Source organism: Alosa alosa, chromosome 7 (genome assembly GCF_017589495.1).
Source record: "Alosa alosa isolate M-15738 ecotype Scorff River chromosome 7, AALO_Geno_1.1, whole genome shotgun sequence".
NCBI classification, from domain to species: Eukaryota; Metazoa; Chordata; class Actinopteri; order Clupeiformes; family Clupeidae; genus Alosa; species Alosa alosa.
In genome coordinates this window covers 30883823-30901555 of record NC_063195.1, presented here as the reverse complement: position 1 = coordinate 30901555, position 17733 = coordinate 30883823, and the positions used below count along the sequence as shown (strand labels likewise).

Here is a 17733-nt window from a genome sequence, read left to right as displayed (position 1 = left end):
GTCGCGTAAATCACCCTGTGTCCTTTAAATGTGTTCATATGAGTGGTGAAATGCTTGAGAGACTGATCCTGCATGGAGATTCTCCACTTTCTTTCAATTGACAGTAACTGGCGGTCAGTGTTGGTTGTTGTACACGGACATCAAGATTGGGTAACATGAAGGCGCTTCATAAGACTGAAAAATAAATGGAACTCAATCAAACAAGATAAATTGGGGAGAACCAGAGAGAGAAAAAGAACGAAATGGAGAGAGAAGCAATAGGGAACATTTATATGCATCTGTGTGTGTGTGTGTGTGTGTGTGAGTACACGTTGTGTTGTGAGGGAGGTGTCTGGGTGTGCTGCATGAGCAAAAGGAACACCAGGCACGGAAGTCTCTAGAATCTGAGATGTACGTGGCGGAACTCAGCCGGAAACTCAGAGACTGGAGGAAGCCGGTGCTCGACCACCAGAGGCCTGCGCCGCAAACTTAGCTGCCGAAGCCAAAGATGCCCTTGATGTATCCGGTCAGGCCGCCCTTGCCCTTCTGCTCCACCTTGTCGTCCAGAGGAGGGAAGGCCACATGGTTGAGCGCCAGGTCGAAGAAGAGGGGCTTGCAGGGGATTGGCTGGAAGTCGGGGGGAAACTCCACCAGATTGGGCTGCTTGCCGACGAGGGTGGGATCCAGGCGGAAGGCTTCCAATCGGTCGGAGAGGGGCTGCAGGGGGGAGGGAGAATGAACAGGATCGTGAGTGAAAACAGAATGATGTATTATAATACAGGGTTGCCACGTCAAATGTATAATTCCATGACTTTTCAATGAAAAAAAAAAAAAAGAATTTCCATGGCTTACTATATAATGAATAGTACAATAGACCGACCAATGATTTCACCCGCATAGCGGTCAAGAATCTTTTTTAGAGCGGGAGATGAATAAATAGCTGTAAAGCTGATAACACGATATACACCAATTCTGTGTGGAAATAAATTTGTATTAATGTATTTTGGCAAGTACATTTTAGACTGCTACAACAGAATTCCTTGATATTCCATGACTTTGCTCCAAAAATGATAAAATTCCTATGTCTGGAATAGACTTTCTAAAATTCCATGATTTTCCAGAAATTCCATGACCCATGGGAACCCTGTATATAAATATTATGCCATGGGGAAATTATACTGTATCTACCCACTGGGACATCATCAAGCACTTGCAGTAAACTCAGTAAACAGTAAACTACTTTACACTGTATGAGAGTTTATTTAGTGCATTTTGTTGCTTTGATGTATAAATGTACGCTGGTTATTAAATAATCCCGCTTTGCTTCCCTCTCGTTCTTACCTTGTTGTCTTTCACATGAGGCAGAGTGGGTGTTTCCGCTACATCTTCTTTGTCTAAAATACAAACAAGCCCACAGACGCACTTTGTGAGTCATGTCACGCAGAACACCACGCATAGTCACTTGCATGGGAGATCTGAATGTCACAGTGGAGACTGTTATTTAACACATAAACATGAGGTCATGTCCGTCACTAGGAAACTGAATAACAAAATGGCTGACGACGTATTTAACCCACCCAAGATGGCCGCCGCCTGGAGGGAGTATTTTTCAGCGTTAACCTCAGCAATAAGTTCTTGGACATCCGGGAGGTCCTGTGAGAGTCCAAAAGAGAAAGAGAGAGATCACATATAACAGACACACCAGCACCGTATGACAGAAACGTACACATTTTTTTCCTTCATAAGACCTCCATCTCACGGTTGTTAGGACAGCTCTACCTTGAGGCTGTTGTTCAGGTTCTTGGCCTGGGACTGGACCTCTCTGGCGTATTTCAGAACTCGCTCGTACAGAACCAGGGCCTCGCTCCACTTCTTCACCAGCACGTAGGACTGGGCTATGAAGAAACACCTGGAAACACAAGGACAACAGCGGGGGCATGAGGCACCAACGACCATCAGGACAGGAGGTCTGTGGAGACCTGGACCAAGCAGACAGCCTCCCATTGGCCATGATGCACACTTACCTGTAGGCCTTGTACACCAGGGTCTTCAGGGCCACCTCCTTCTGGAAAGTGTGGCCCTCCTCCATTCCCTGAAGGGCAGACAGTTCTGCCAGACTCTAGACAGGGAGAGTGACCGTCCATTAGCACACAAACCTCAACTCACCTCCTGTATTACGCTCCCTTTTGTGTAGCCACTAACCACCAGCACGGTTGAAGAGTTCACCTCTGTGTGGCTGGGACAAACAAACAAAAAAACTAACATGCCCTGATGAACTGCTGGCAGGACATGAAGAACCATGTTGTCAAGCGTAACACGAATGCCAATTGGGAGAGTAGGCTGGTTGGATCAGAGTCAAGGAAAAAGTCACAACTCCAAACTGATCAAACATGCTGTGAGAACGCCAATGCTTGTACAGTTTATCGGACTACTGCACTGACCTGACCTAAAGTTCACAGGCTACAAGGGGAAAAGTGACCAAAGCTGTGGAAAAAAAAAAAAAAAAAAAAAAAAAAATAATCACACCACCATTTGCTGCAGCAAACAGTGCCATACATGTGCTGTTGCCAAGCCATTCAGCCAGCAACAAATTATATCCTTTTTAAACAGTAGCCTACAACGATTCAAATGGGTTTTATGCCAATCATTACATATCATTCTACTGAAATGCATACTAAGGAAACATCCAAAAACACAGTCACAAATTCATTGCATGTTGTATACAAAACAATACAAATTGTTAGACACCAAAAAAAAGAAACCGTCCCAAATGAACATGAGAACAAAAGTTGAAATGCTTAATCAGCTTGGTTGGGGATTAACTTGCTGTGAACCACTCATCCTCGCTCAGGGCCCATATTTACGGCTGACCATCTGAGACTGCATCAGCAGTGTCGTGGGCCGCTTGGGTCAGATCAGAACTCATCCAACACTGAGGAGCACGTTGGTGAGCTTTGTCCCGTTTGAGGCCTGACTGGAAAAAACCATGCTGAAGTGTTCACGTAGAGCTAATGTTACAGCGTGTACTTACTCACGCACTCTAGCCTCAAGGCTGCGGTCAAAAGACAATCATTATAATAACAGACTACATAGTATTTAATAGAATAATCATAAACATATGCAGTGCATTGAAATAGGTCAGTTTGGAAAGCTAGGCCTACACAAGTTGTGTGGCATTGTGCCAACTAATGACTACTACTACACAACCACACCTACACAACTAAGTGAAAGACTCAAGGTGAAGTGTGGTGAGACTAAGGTATGAGCTACACCAGGCGCGTAACTGAAGCGTTCCGTTCGCAACGCGTAAAATCCATTTTAAAAGATTGGTCTATTTTTTTCGAACGTACGCTCCGCTATCACGTCTGGTGTAGCTATTTCCATTGATTACAGTGTTTCCCTCAATAATTTAATTCTATTTGTGGTGGTAGGATTGCAGAATTAACTTGAATGCAAAAGTTTTTAACAAATTAATGCGGGGGTATGATGTTAACCAGATTTAAGCACAATTTAGCCAGTCATCTTCTATGCCTTCCAGGATTGTTAATGTTTTCTTTAAACGTGCATGTAGATTCGTTGAGAGACAGACACAAGGAGAGGCTGCGCAAAGGTGCACATAGCTTTACAATGACGAATGATGAATTGAAATAGTACAACATGGAAAATCATTGTGTGGTGGTCAATGTTGATATTGTGGTGGGCCGCCACAAATAAGTCAATGTATGGGAAACACTGGATTATAGTGGCAGCTAATTGTTGCAGCAGACACTCCGCGAACGGAACGCTTCAGTTACGCACCTGGTGTAGCTCATACCTAATAACTACAACTGCTACCAAATCTGCATGAAACATTCCTTTAATACTACCAACAGAGCAGCCCAATTCCATTCCCAGGTCATGGCTTGGGGACTTGGTGAGGCGTGATGTGGTTTGGTGAGTGGGGTACCTGCAGGATGATGTCGTAGAGGCGGATGAGGTCCTGGGGTCGCGGCCCCCTCTTGTTCTCGTCCGTCTGCGGCTCCTTGAGCTTGGCCTGCAGCGTGTGGGCCATGCTCTCGTTACGCTTCACCACCGTCCACAGCTTGATGTAGGTCAGGTAGCTGAGGTGGACAGGGGCAAATAAATACGCAAAGGGTTAAGAGTGTGGACAGGGGCAAAAGAACACTCATATGGGTAAGACAGGAGGCTGAGGTGGACAGGGGCAAAAGAACACTCATAGGGGTAAGACAAGAGGTAGAGGTGGACAGGGGCAAAAGAACACTCATAGGGGTAAGACAAGAGGTAGAGGTGGACAGGGGCAAAAGAACACTCATAGGGGTAAGACAAGAGGTAGAGGTGGACAGGGGCAAAAGAACACTCATAAGGGTAAGAAAAGAGGCAGAGGTGGACAGGGGCAAAAGAACACTCATAGGGGTAAGACGGCCGGCTGAGGTGGACAGGGGCAAAAGGACGCTCAAGGTAAGAGCGGTGCTTAAGGTAAGGTGGCTGAGGGCAAGCTCTTGAGGGGAGGCATTACATCAGTAGATACATATATAAGCACCAACAAGGGCAGGGGCATAACACACCTGTGCAGGTACTGCAGGTTAGAGACCTTGCCTCCTTCTGTGTCCGAGGCCCTCTCTCTGGCTTTCTGTAAACAAACATCAGCAACACGGTCATTTTCAGACAACAGATGCCTCATCTGACCGTTTCATTAAACTGTAGGCCTGTGAACCACCCAGAGCTAACGGCATGTGATGTGATTGTCCTCCGCTCCGTTAAGGAGAGGCGTGGCGTGCTCACCACGTCCATCCTGATCTCCTCCCGGACGGCCTGGATGGTGTCCCTGCACTCTGCCAGCAGAGTCTCGTAGAGCCGCTCCTTAGTCTCCTCATTGGCAGCCTGGCGGGCCCAAACACAAAAACGAACACAATAAACGTCACCGTCAGCATGTTAGAAATAATAAAACACATAATTTCATCTTCAGTAGAATTTACCGGAAATACGATACGATACAACTTTATTTGTCAGTTTGTGCTAAAATGTGCTTTTTGCATCCCTGGGCAGCTCATTTAAGTATATGAGGACAGCATACAAAGGACAAAAACAATACATACTTGTAGACATACATGTAGGACATAAAAGCATCAGGAACCCAAAGAACACTCATGGGGGTGAGACAAAGGGTAGGGGTGGACAGAGGGGCAAAAGAACACTCATAGGGGTAAGACAAGAGGTAGAGGTGGACAGGGGCAAAAGAACACTCATAAGGGTAAGAAAAGAGGCAGAGGTGGACAGGGGCAAAAGAACACTCATAGGGGTAAGACAAGAGGTAGAGGTGGACAGGGGCAAAAGAACACTCATAGGGGTAAGACAAGAGGTAGAGGTGGACAGGGGCAAAAGAACACTCATAAGGGTAAGAAAAGAGGCAGAGGTGGACAGGGGCAAAAGAACACTCATAGGGGTAAGACAAGAGGTAGAGGTGGACAGGGGCAAAAGAACACTCATAAGGGTAAGAAAAGAGGCAGAGGTGGACAGGGGCAAAAGAACACTCATAGGGGTAAGACAAGAGGTAGAGGTGGACAGGGGCAAAAGAACACTCATAAGGGTAAGAAAAGAGGCAGAGGTGGACAGGGGCAAAAGAACACTCATAGGGGTAAGACAAGAGGTAGAGGTGGACAGGGGCAAAAGAACACTCATAAGGGTAAGAAAAGAGGCAGAGGTGGACAGGGGCAAAAGAACACTCATAAGGGTAAGAAAAGAGGCAGAGGTGGACAGGGGCAAAAGAACACTCATAGGGGTAAGACAAGAGGTAGAGGTGGACAGGGGCAAAAGAACACTCATAGGGGTAAGACAAGAGGTAGAGGTGGACAGGGGCAAAAGAACACTCATAGGGGTAAGACAAGAGGTAGAGGTGGACAGGGGCAAAAGAACACTCATAGGGGTAAGACAAGAGGTAGAGGTGGACAGGGGCAAAAGAACACTCATAGGGGTAAGACAAGAGGTAGAGGTGGACAGGGGCAAAAGAACACTCATAGGGGTAAGACAAGAGGTAGAGGTGGACAGGGGCAAAAGAACACTCATAGGGGTAAGACAAGAGGTAGAGGTGGACAGGGGCAAAAGAACACTCATAGGGGTAAGACAAGAGGTTCAACAGACAAATGAAGAAACTCTAACAACAAAATCAGAGACATGGGAGCGAGCACTTGGTCGTGACGTTAGCACAAGGTACACATTCCTCCTGAAAAGGCACATAAGGTTATCGTCTGGGAACAAGCGACACTGACACAATCAGCATAAATACTTAAAATTCCAGATCAGATGTATAATTCCCAGATACAGGACCGGAGCTGTACACATAAAGGTGAACAGTGAAGAGCAGTTTTGGCTTTAAACCCTTTTGGAATGTTTACACAGCGCAAAAGGGGAGAGCCTCGATCGGCATAAATGGACATTGTGCATGAGACTCATTCTACACATTCTGGCTTAAGTTTGATTTCACCAGGGATATGTGGGTGTGCAAAAACCTTCACTAATGACAGATATGTGACTGCTTGTGAAGGGAAGCTATGTGACTGGGCAGGTTTCATATGCATACCTGTGAAGGCAGAAATGTTACAGTTAAAGTCACTGAGAGACTGTTTCATCTATTACAGACACACACTTTGTTTTTTGTTTTTGTACTACAATATGTGGATGCAAAAAGCATACAAGCTACAAATGCGTAAATAATGAGCTGGCTTGTAGTCACAAAAAGAACAATACGGATTAACATTTTAGGAGCCTTGATTTTCCGATAACTCTGTCATATGAGAAGATGAGATAACTCATTTATAGTGCATAAACCTATGCAAGGTATTGCCCTTTAGCCATTTGGTACTTTGTGTACAGTGAATCAACATGGATGCTTTGATTTCTGCCGTCAGCAGTCTTCTCTTTAAGAGTATCAGTCAAGAAGTGAGCTACAAAAACAAAAAGGTAGTCAAAATATGCAGACGCTGTCGTTAATGGGCTGTTTGTGATGGCACGGTGAAACTGCCTTACCCGTGTGTGTACTAGGCCTGGGTTTGGCACAGTCTCAGCCGAGCAATCATGACAACGCCTTACATGGCCAAGACGTACCAGAGGAACCGGTTCCCTTACAGTGAGAGTGACCGACCGGCAGAGAGGGAGGATGAGGATGGGGAGAAAGAGATGGAGGAAGGGAGAGAGGTCCTCCTGGACCTCAGTGCTGCCTTTGACACCATAGACCACAACATAGTACTCCACAGGCTTGAACATTCGATAGGCATTAAAGACTCAGCACTCACTTGGTTTAGATCATACCTTTCTAACCGCAGACAATTTGTACAGGTTCACAATAAACCGTCTACCCAGACTATGGTAAAATATGGGGTGCCTCAAGGCTCAGTACTAGGTCCCTGTTATTTTCTCTCTATATGCTTCCTCTAGGCTCAGAAATTAAGAAACATGGCATTAAATTGAATTCTTATGCAGACGATACACAACTATACCTTTCCATAAAACCTGACGAATTAACTCCGTTAGCCAAACTTGTCACATGTATAAGAGACATAAAGACATGGATGACAAATAATTTCATGGTCATGGTTTTAGGTCCTAAAAAGACGAGGGATATCCTATCCTCATCAAAGGCTACATTTACTGATCTTCGATTATCCTCATCCACAAGTGTTACAAATCTAGGAGTAACAATTGACCAAGACCTATCACTAAGCAATCACATAAAACAGATTACCAAAACTTCATTTTATCATTTAAGGAACATTTCAAAGAAGGGAAGTCTTTATCCTTACCAGACGCTGAGAAATTAATCCATGCTTTGTCACCTCAAGGATTGATTATTGCAATGCTCTATATATATCGCTGGCTGTAATAACACCTGTCTAAAGAGCTTACAGCTTATACAAAATGCAGCTGCTTTCGCGACACTCACTAGAACTAAAAAAAATATGAACATATTTCCCCATCCTGGCATCTCTACACTGGCTGCCTGTTAAAAGTCGCATTGACTTCAAAATATTACTTCTAACATACAAAGCCATTAATGGCCAGGCACCAGAATATATTAAAGATCTCCTAGTCCCATATAACCCACCCAGACCGCTACGATCACAGAATACTGGCCTTCTTGTAATTCCAAGAATCTCAAAAACTATAGTAGGAGTTTCAGCTATCACGCACCCCTCCTCTGGAATAATCTCCCTTGCTCAATTCGACTAGCAGACACCATCCCTATTTTTAAGTCTAGACTTAAAACATACCTCTTTACTGCCTCCCATAGTTAGGTATGGTGCGGTGTGGAACTTCACCCACCTCAGGGATTTCTGGAATGGACCACCCTGCTGAGTCCTCGTGTGACTGGCACCCCAGTCGCGCGTGCGATGGTGGTCACTGACCATACCTGCGCTGGTGTCGACTGTGTCACGCCGTACATCCCCCCCTCTCCTCTCTCCCTTTCTCTCTCAACTCTCCCTCTCTTGCATATTCTCACTATGGTATACTGTAACAATATATATTACCACTGATTACTTATTAACATTAACAATTTTGATTTTCAGTAATACTAACCCACTCCACATCTCTCTTTCTTCCCCCTTACTGTACCTCACTTGTGAGGTATATCATCACCAGTCATCAACCATCCGCGTGTTGGCCCTCCTCTCACCGATCTCACCTGAAGTCCCATTCTCGACTGCCCTATTACTGTCCCCTATCTGATTCCTGGTCTGCATACAGCCTAGCGACCCATCACCTGCCTATGACAACTCTGCCCGATTCCTGGCCCGCCTGCCACTCCACCACATGCCCCTTTTGACAACTCCCTTCCCCGACTATTTGAACTTTGTCACTAAATCAGGATTAATGAATTATCAAACCGGATACGTAATCATCTCTCCTCTTGTAACTTTCAGCTCAAGTGCTTTTAACACCATGTCTTATTCTCTACACCTGACTATCATATGCATTTGTCATGTATACAGACCTCACGGTCCTGTATTGACCCTAGGCAGATGGGTCAGGCCCTTGAGTCGTGGATCTGCTCGAGGTTTCTTCCTATATGCATCTCCAATTCTAGGGAGTTTTTCCCCCCTGTTACCCATGGGCCTCTATCTTTCTTTTCTTCCTTTCTTTTTTCTCTGATTGCCTACAATCTGTAAAGCCCCATGATACATGTAATGTTTTGGCGCTCTATAAGCACAATAAATTGAAAGAAGAGAGAGAGAGAGAGAGAGAGAGAGAGAGAGAGAGAGAGAGAGAGAGAGAGAGAGAAAGGGGCACAGGGACATCAGGGTATATGCCTCAGGGGTCAACTAGCAACACTTGTAAATGAGCATATTAGCAGAGACTACCTCAAATAGTCAGGGGAGGGAGTCATAGGTAACATTAAGGGCCCGTCCCAATACCTCCCCTACCCCTAGATTTTTGCCCTAACCCTCGTTTTTGCATGTGCACGTGTAGGGCTAGGGTGTCCCATTACTTTAGGAAGCAAGGGGAAGTGCTATTTCCCCCTTAAAATCAACCCTCAAAATATAGCCAGGACCGATGCAGGCTTAAAATGAAGTGGGAGATGAAATTACCCAGGATACAGTGCGAGCTCAGCGAGCCGGCCAAATGTTTCATATATTTTCGCAAATAAGCATATTAAAATTTCGAAATATGTTGGAATATGTTAGTTTGATGCACATCTCGTGGACTGTTGAGTTTTGAACACTAGAAAGTATTAGAAAATATCTCACGAAGCTATCTGCTCTGCTGAGTGCTTTGAGAGAGTCTGCCCATCAAATAACGTTATATATCGATCTGGGTAGTTTCGTCAATATTTAGGATGTGTGTTCTGGCGTTCACATGAACACGAATATCTTTGTTGATTAACCAGACGTAGATAAACCAGCACAGCCCACACAACAATGACCGCTGGAAGAGGCATGTTCCTGAATGAAAATAGTAGCAGGCTACTACCGGTAGATACCGCCATTAGCCTCTTGTGCCAGGTAGATGAGCGTGCCAGCTACGCTAATTTGCATATAGTGGTGTCCCAATTCATAGGGAAAGATCTTCACCCCCACTTCCCTTCTCGAGGGGGCTTTAATGTTGAGGGCAATCAAAACCTAGTGGAAGTTTTAAGGGGGGAGAAATGGGACGGGCCCTAAGACTTCCCTTTTAAAATTTCCCCTTGGGGATCAATAAAGTATCTATCTATCTATCTATCTATGATCTATATTTGTAGTAGCTACTAGCAGGTAAAAAATGCACACATCAAAAAAAACACTGTTGGCCAGAATTCTAAAACACCTCGTCATGATCACTTGTTGCTGCACTATAAGGATGAGCAGAGCGCATGTCACATTGATACTACTATGCTATGCGTTAGAAAAAAACGGATGATTTGTGACTGCCGGATTGGCTGTTTACTGCCTGCTTCCCAGAGAGGTGAGCGCGTGTGTGTGTGTGGCGGAGGTGAGCGTGTGTGTGTGTGTGGCTGAGGCGACATCAAGGCATCAGGCCTGACGGCTCGGCTGGGCTGCCATCATGGGATGGGGGAGAATGCAGGCCGGAGGAGTCACATGCCACAGCTGCCTAGCTGCCTGCCTGCCTGCCTGCCTGGAGAGGGTGTGTCTGGGTTGGGCCGCAGCCTGCATCTCACACTCGCAAGTGCCGCGCCCTCTTGCTGACTCACACTCTGCGAATATGTGTGTGTGGGTGGGTGTGTGTATGTGTGTGTCTGGTCCTATAGGGTGGAATAGCTCCACCTAGTGGGGTAATGTAGACCAATACTATTATCACATCTATCTGATCCAACTGCAGGGATTGTCTAGACAGTGTTGAGGAGAAGAAGAAAAAGAAGATTGAGCTGAAAGGGACACACCCAGGGCGTTTGCCTGACAAACAGGCAGGTCTATTAGCTGTAATTACCACCTGTGTGAGACAGAATGTTTATGAGCAGGGTTGTGCATAAACACTCAGCACATCTATCAAGACTCACAACTACGATGTTTCTTCCAGAGCAAAGACCATGACAAAAGAGCTCCACAGCTCCACAACAACCAAGACTAAACTCAAAGGTCCACGATGACGGTCATTTCACACTCGAAGATTAAAAGTGTAGTTTGCCTCCCGTTCTTCTCTTTAATTATGAGTCTAGCTGAAGATTTCAGCCGGTTTTGACTGAGAATGGTTGGAAAAAACCTGTGGTAAGGGCAGCACCTTTGCCCCAGTTGGGTGTGGCTGCAGCTCAGTCAGCAGACCTTTCTACAGCATCTGAGAGCATTGTTTTGAAAGCCAATGTTTTACTCATTCAGATGTGTCTTGGTGGCTAATGGCACTTTTGTTGCTTTTCTAAGGCTTACAGTGTCTGATATGAATAATAAACCCCATGTGCCAGCCACATACTGGGGCTATGAAAGGATGAGGGACATCTCTTCACTGCTACTGAGAGGCGGGGCAGAAGACTCACCTGAGCGATGGCTGCCTCGTTGTCGGCCAGACCCAGGAGGAAGATGCGCACCTTGTCGATCTTGACGGGCACGGTGCGGCCTCGCCACTCCACCTCGCTCATGGTGGCGGCCTGCTTGGCCCTCGTCTGGGTGATTAGTGTCTGGCTCAGACAACACACACAACCCAGACATGAGAAAAGCATTCTAGCAAATTCCATTATGCAGCGACTCAACCATTAGTTTCGTTTATAGTTGTATAATGAACTAATATAGACGTTTTTGCAGGACTTTGCAGGATACTGAATGCTTAAAAACGGTATATCTTACACAATATATACATTGTGGAAGATATACATATGAGCACACTTTCAACCACAGGAATTATATGTAGTTAACACAATAAGTGACTACACTAGTATGTGCATGCTTATGATTCACTAAGAACTAGATGAGTTATATCTGCTTACAGGTGCAGCAACCCAGAAAACCAAATAAACATGCTATAAGTCATATACGAGGAACACGTGTAATTGTCTAGGCATGTGTGATGAGCGGAGTCTCTGACCTCCAGCTTCTCGGCCATCATGCCCCCACTCCCTCCCGCACTCAGCCTCATCTGCATCAGGTCATTGATGGCGTTCTGGTCACCTGGGGTGGGGGGGGGGAGAGAGAGAGAGGGAGAGAAAGAAAGAGAGAGCGAAAAAATTGAGTGATATTTTGATAAAATGATCGAAGGTCAGATATTTCTGATTACACAGCTCTTCATAATGCTGAGAATGCTCCATTCACTTGGGCCTTCCCAACAGAGATGTGATCATTTTGGAGAGAAGAAATACTCTTTTCTGATTGGCTGGTGGGGTGGCTTTTAATTCTGAATAACAGGACACCTATGAAGTAGATCTGATAAAAAAAAAAAAAAAAAGTTTAATCACCATTCCATATAAATGCTTATGAATGGTAACTATTCCAACCATAGTAAGACGATGATTGAGCCTGGATGCACAATGTTTCAACTGTAAACAAGCTAACTGTCCATGCCATCACTGTTAGGGCCAAAGAAAGTTGTACAACAAGCTGAACAAGTCGGCTTCTTTTTAAACAGAACTGCTTGTTTCCTCTGCATGCTATAAAGGCATGATTATTTCCTATAGAGGCAACCGGGTGATCAGCAGGATAAGAATAACGACATCCGAGGTATCCTGTTATACGAAATGAATGGACTCTGGCGGAGGAAATTCACTCCGTTGCGCGTCGGGGAGTTCTTTGTCTCCCCCTCATCCATTAATTCATATAACAGGACGCCTCAGCGGCCGTTAACCCTTCCATAACAGACCGTTGCTATGTATAACAGACCGTTGCTATGTATAACAGACCGCTGTCAAGGAAAATGGGTTTTTGCTTCTTATTCACGTCTTTCATATCACTACGCAAGTAGTCCGGTCACTTCTTGCAACGGAACTTGTGTGTGTGTTGCGAACTATTTGGTTGCTTCAGGACGAAGCAAGCCCCATACGCTGGCACGTCGGGGTCCTGTTCGCCCGGTTGGGACTTAGATAATGACCAGTGTTCTATACATTATCCCTTACATAATGACCACTACAAAAAAAAAAAATGATTGCTGTCAATAACAATGCTTCTGATTCACCCGTTTTATGTCATTCCACAAGTAGTCTGCTTACTCAGACTTATCTCAAACTGCTCAATCAGACTTATTGAGATCATATTGAAAGTGAATGTCTATCAGAAAGTAATCTGTTGCTATGCAACTGAAAATGTCAAGTTTTATTTGTGTGTAAAGCTATTTGTTTCTCAGGTGAAGCCACAAAATGGTGACAAATCAATTTCAAGACATGTTCTTTGAAGATCTACAAGCTTTCCACAACAAAACATTATCCCTTACATAATAAATAACCAGGCCTAAAATGTTAGGCGTAAAACATTTCACTATGCTACAATTTTTCTCAGAAAGGAAGACCTTTCAAGGAAGACCGTGAAACATGCTTTGTGTGTATGTGTGTGTGTGTGTGGGCATGAGCAGCTCCAGCTTTCTCACCGATGTTGTAAGCACAGTAGCGGAGGTTGGGAGAGATCTCCTCCACTCTCTGGTAGTAGAGCCCCGCCTGCTCGTCAGTGAAGGCACTGGCCAGCTTCTCATAAATGGTTCTACAGGGGAACACAGCAGGCACCATTACTCATCACAAACGCTGCACTCCTGTAGGATAGGACACTGAATCCAGAGCTTCCAGTATGTGTGCATTCCACTATAAGTATAATATAAGTATATATACTCTTTTGATCCCGTGAGGGAAATTTGGTTTCTGCATTTATCCCAATCTGTGAATTAGTGAAACACACTCAGCACACAGTGAACGCACAGTGAGGTGAAGCACACACTAATCCCGACGCAGTGAGCTGCCTGCTACAGTGGCACTCGGGGAGCAGTGAGGGGTTAGGTGCCTTGCTCAAGGGCACTTCAGCCGTTCCTACTGGTCGGGGTTCGAACCGGCAACCCTCCGGTTACAAGTCCGAAGCGCTAACCAGTAGGCCAAGGCTGCGCTAATCAAAACAGAAACCGCAACACAACATGAACATTCCTCTACGGGCCGACAACTCCTTATCAAAACACTTACTGCCATCCAGCGCTTCACCCACTACCGTACAAAGCCTGTAGACTGTCAGTCAGTCAGTCATCACTGCCGAGACTCACTTGCACTTGTTGAAGGCCTCCATCGCAGCTTTCCACTCCTGCAGCTCAAACTGGACCATTCCTGTCAGGTATGCAGTGTAGGCCTACAAGAAACCAAATCCACCATTTAAGATGAATTACCACTCATCAACAGACCTCAACGTATCCATAACAAACTCTCAAGACCAGTGGGGTATACTAGGAATCTCGATTAGTGGGTTAGCGAGGTATGTTGCGCTCAAAGCCAGGGTATGCTGTGACACGAAAGTGAATCTGTTTTAGTGTCGCTATATCACCATGGTATCTTATGCTGTCAACCAAACCTGGTCGGGAGGAGGTTATGTGCTAAGTTATAGCTTAAATTGTGTAATCTACCACCCACTGACCAATCAATTGTCTTAAAAACGAAGTTCTCACGTGTAGGATTCTGTCATATATCTTACAGGTGGAGCTCTCTCTCTACTAACATTTTGGATCTCAATGCGCTTTTAATAGTGCTGTGCGTGCAAATATCCCACTATGGACGTGCATACCACACAACAACTGATAACAATTGATTTATTTGAGGTCATAGGTTAGACACAAAAAATGACCGCAGTGTAGATTAAGCTATCGCTCATGAATGCGGAAGTAATTGTTTTTAAATAGAGGCGGTCTTGTGCGTCTCCACATTTCACGATTGGCCAACGCCATCCCAACACCGAGAACACGCACAGATCTAAGCTGAAAGCCTAGTTTGACAAATATATCACATAACTGCTATCAAGGATACAAGGAAGTTTATTGTCACATGCATATAGTTACTGGAAGTAAGAAATGCAGTGAAATTATGTCTGGTGTCAGCCTATTTGTGCATTTATGGGGGGGGGCACCAACAAGGAGCACCCAAGAGCAACAGGGGCAAGGAAAAACTCCCTTATCAAGGAAGAAACCTTGGGCAGAAAGGCTAGGCAATCAAGGACATGGGTAGATAGATGGAGGAGAAATAAAAAATAATAAATAAAAAGTTCTATGGAGATGTGCAAAAGTTGGAGAAAGTCAGATATGTGTGTGTGTATGTGTTTTGACGTGTGATGAAATAAGAAAATAAATAAAAGGTCTGTAGCATGTAGGGATGTAAAAGTGCTAAAAGTGTGTGTGTGTGTGTGGGGGGCATGAGTGCTGAGGAGTGAATGAGTGCAGAGTCAGTATAGTGTGAGTTCAGAGTTCGGATGGCCTGGGGATAAAAACTTCTCCTATCGTAGTATCACTTAACGTATACCCCTGAGTCAAGGCTTTGTCAAGCCTTGATATGTCTACATAGCCTAGACATGTCTAACGTGCTTCGTAGTATACCCCACAGGGGCCCATTGCACAAAACTAGGATAAAGGATTAAGCCGGGATATCTTGGTTATCCTGGCTCAATTTATCCGTGATTCGGTTGCACAAAAGCGGGATGGGGGCAGCAGGATATGTTATAGGTCACCATGGCGATTTATTCTGTGGAGCTAGCCTGCTCCAGACCAGGCTAAGTTCCAGGATCTATTTAATCTCATCCCTTATCTTAGTCAGCAGTCACCACAAACGGAAACAAATAGTTATTCCACTGCCCACTACACATTGTTATCACATATATCTAGACCCACTGTCATTATTTAAACGTTTGTGATCATTAATTAACTTTTACATACTCGCCATTCCCGACCTGTCATGCGACAATGTGACGTGCAGGAGGGCCGTAACCCTTTTGCGTGACACTAGTTGCAATATTCTCCTAAACAGAGGTGTTGCTGTTTGTTGCTGTTGTGAAAAGGCTATCGCTACCTACTTTACACCGTAGAAGAAGCATTAAAGCCGCTCTAGTTGCCATGGTGAATCAGTGAATCTGTGATCGGTGGCGGGGTCTTTTTGAGGGAGCCGTGAGCGCGCACTTATCCAGGATAGGTTTCACCTGGCTTGATGAATCCGAGTCTGCTCATCCTGGCTTGGTCCCCATAAAAGTGTCACCCCCAAAAGAGTCAGTCCTCCCCACCCACCCACTCACCTGGGCCTCCAGCTTGGTCTTGGCGTCCACGCGTGGGCTCTCGCACAGGCGCTCCAGGTGCTCGCCGTGCTTGGCGGCCTTACGCAGGCGGGCCAGCAGGTGGAAGCGCTTGCGCGGCTCAGTGTTGGCCTCCTGCTTCAGCTGCATGGCGTAGCTCCACGCCCGCTCCGCCTCCATCAGCACCACCAGCAGGTACCTGAGGGGACGCCCCAGCCCATGCCCGGTTAAACTCAACCACTCACTCAGACTCAGTCCCACAACTGGGATAGAGTGTGGTTAAGCCCAGCACAGTTCACAGGAAAAGGAGACACAGGAAGACGTTTTACCCTGCCAATTATGGTATCATTAACGTCAGGGAGGCTGGACTCCTGGACACTGTGAAATGGGCTTATTGATGAGTTGCTGTGCGAGCAAACCTACTATTGCTGTACAGGCACAATCCAATCCAGATATGAATACCCAGTCTAGTATACACTGAAATGGTCTTCACACTCCTATATTGAGGGTATTACCTGCTGTCAGACAGCATCTCCACCGTCACTTTCTTCCCTGTGAACTTGTGTCTGTTGCCCATTCTGAAACCAAGAGTTTTCCGCAGGCGACGCATGCGGCGCGAGCAGTAGCCTCTGTAAAATAAATACGGTTGTGAATTTCATGGCTGAAAGATCATCGGAATTTAAGAGGCAACCAGAGCCATGTCTCTATATGGCCCTATAAGCAACCATATGGTTAATCGACCCAATGACATGTTGATATCAACCTCTCATTCACAGCTTGTAGAATTTTCACTGCCAACTTCCTTACCTGTATCGCTGATAATCTCCATGTCTCAACCCATGTTGTTGCTGTGATTCCTTGATGATCTGGAGAACTGGTATCAAGTGTTAAGGGCAATAGGCCAGGGGGTGTTGATGTGACAGCCATAGGACCGTTAGCTGTAATCTCAAAATTGTTCATATTACTTTGATACCAAAACTTAATTACATCTACCACCAAGTAACATACTCATTTCAATGCTTTTATGGTTTAAGCAGCATGTTTTTTTACCCATCTGTTAAGTTTTCATGTTCGGAACATTAGCAAAGTCATTATGAATGGGTACGTACAATGTTTTAATGCCAACATCAATATTACATAAGAGTGATGCAAAATTATTTTAGCTGATATATGAAATATGTTGTCGGTTACTAGCTTTTTAGTGACACGTAGGCTTAAGATAAAGCAAACCCCCAGCTAGCTACCAAAGCTTTGCTACACCGGCTAGCTTGCTATCTACCAACACATGACAGACCATAGCAATTATTGCCATTTGGAACATACAGAATGAAAAGTCATTTAAAGTCATGCAGTACTCAATAAGGATACTTTCCAGTCCAAGGCCTGCATCCACAGATTTCTCCTTATTTTCATCCATCCTCGATGTTTTAATCTCACTTTGCTTGTCTGCGGCCATTTTCGTGCTAACACGTATTAGGAGGATGTAGTGATAGTGACCCCGGAAGTATTTCTAAGGTGACAGTCAAAGAAATGCGCAAGAGTCTGTCAAGCAGTCAAACCAAAGATTCTATAGTTAACTTTATCAACCGTCTCTGGTCATAGGATAGTT

The 17733-nt window shown here is 45.2% G+C and overlaps 1 protein-coding gene across 1 annotated transcript; it reads right to left on the bottom strand.

Moving 5' to 3' along the window:
* Nucleotides 1–219: 219 nt before the first annotated feature.
* Nucleotides 220–17629, bottom strand: srp68 (signal recognition particle 68). Its single transcript, XM_048247425.1, has 16 exons — nt 17493–17629; nt 16932–16998; nt 16640–16753; nt 16128–16323; nt 14125–14207; nt 13471–13580; nt 11983–12065; nt 11438–11578; nt 4762–4860; nt 4545–4609; nt 3926–4079; nt 2004–2098; nt 1759–1888; nt 1557–1632; nt 1321–1373; nt 220–696 (listed from the first exon to the last, which is right to left on the bottom strand). Exons 1-16 carry the CDS (start codon nt 17578–17580, stop codon nt 469–471), a joined length of 1782 nt encoding a protein of 593 aa, XP_048103382.1. The 5' UTR covers nt 17581–17629; the 3' UTR covers nt 220–468.
* Nucleotides 17630–17733: the final 104 nt, after the last annotated feature.

Excerpts from the sequence above, each read along its gene's own strand:
- srp68 (XM_048247425.1), bottom strand. The coding sequence starts at position 17,580 with ATGGCCGCAGACAAGCAAAGTGAGATTAAAACATCGAGGATGGATGAA. Across the intron at positions 16,324-16,639 it reads GAGATGCTGTCTGACAGCAG|GTACCTGCTGGTGGTGCTGA; the intron begins GTAATACCCTCA and ends GCGTCCCCTCAG. Across the intron at positions 1,633-1,758 it reads ACCTGAACAACAGCCTCAAG|GACCTCCCGGATGTCCAAGA; the intron begins GTAGAGCTGTCC and ends GGACTCTCACAG.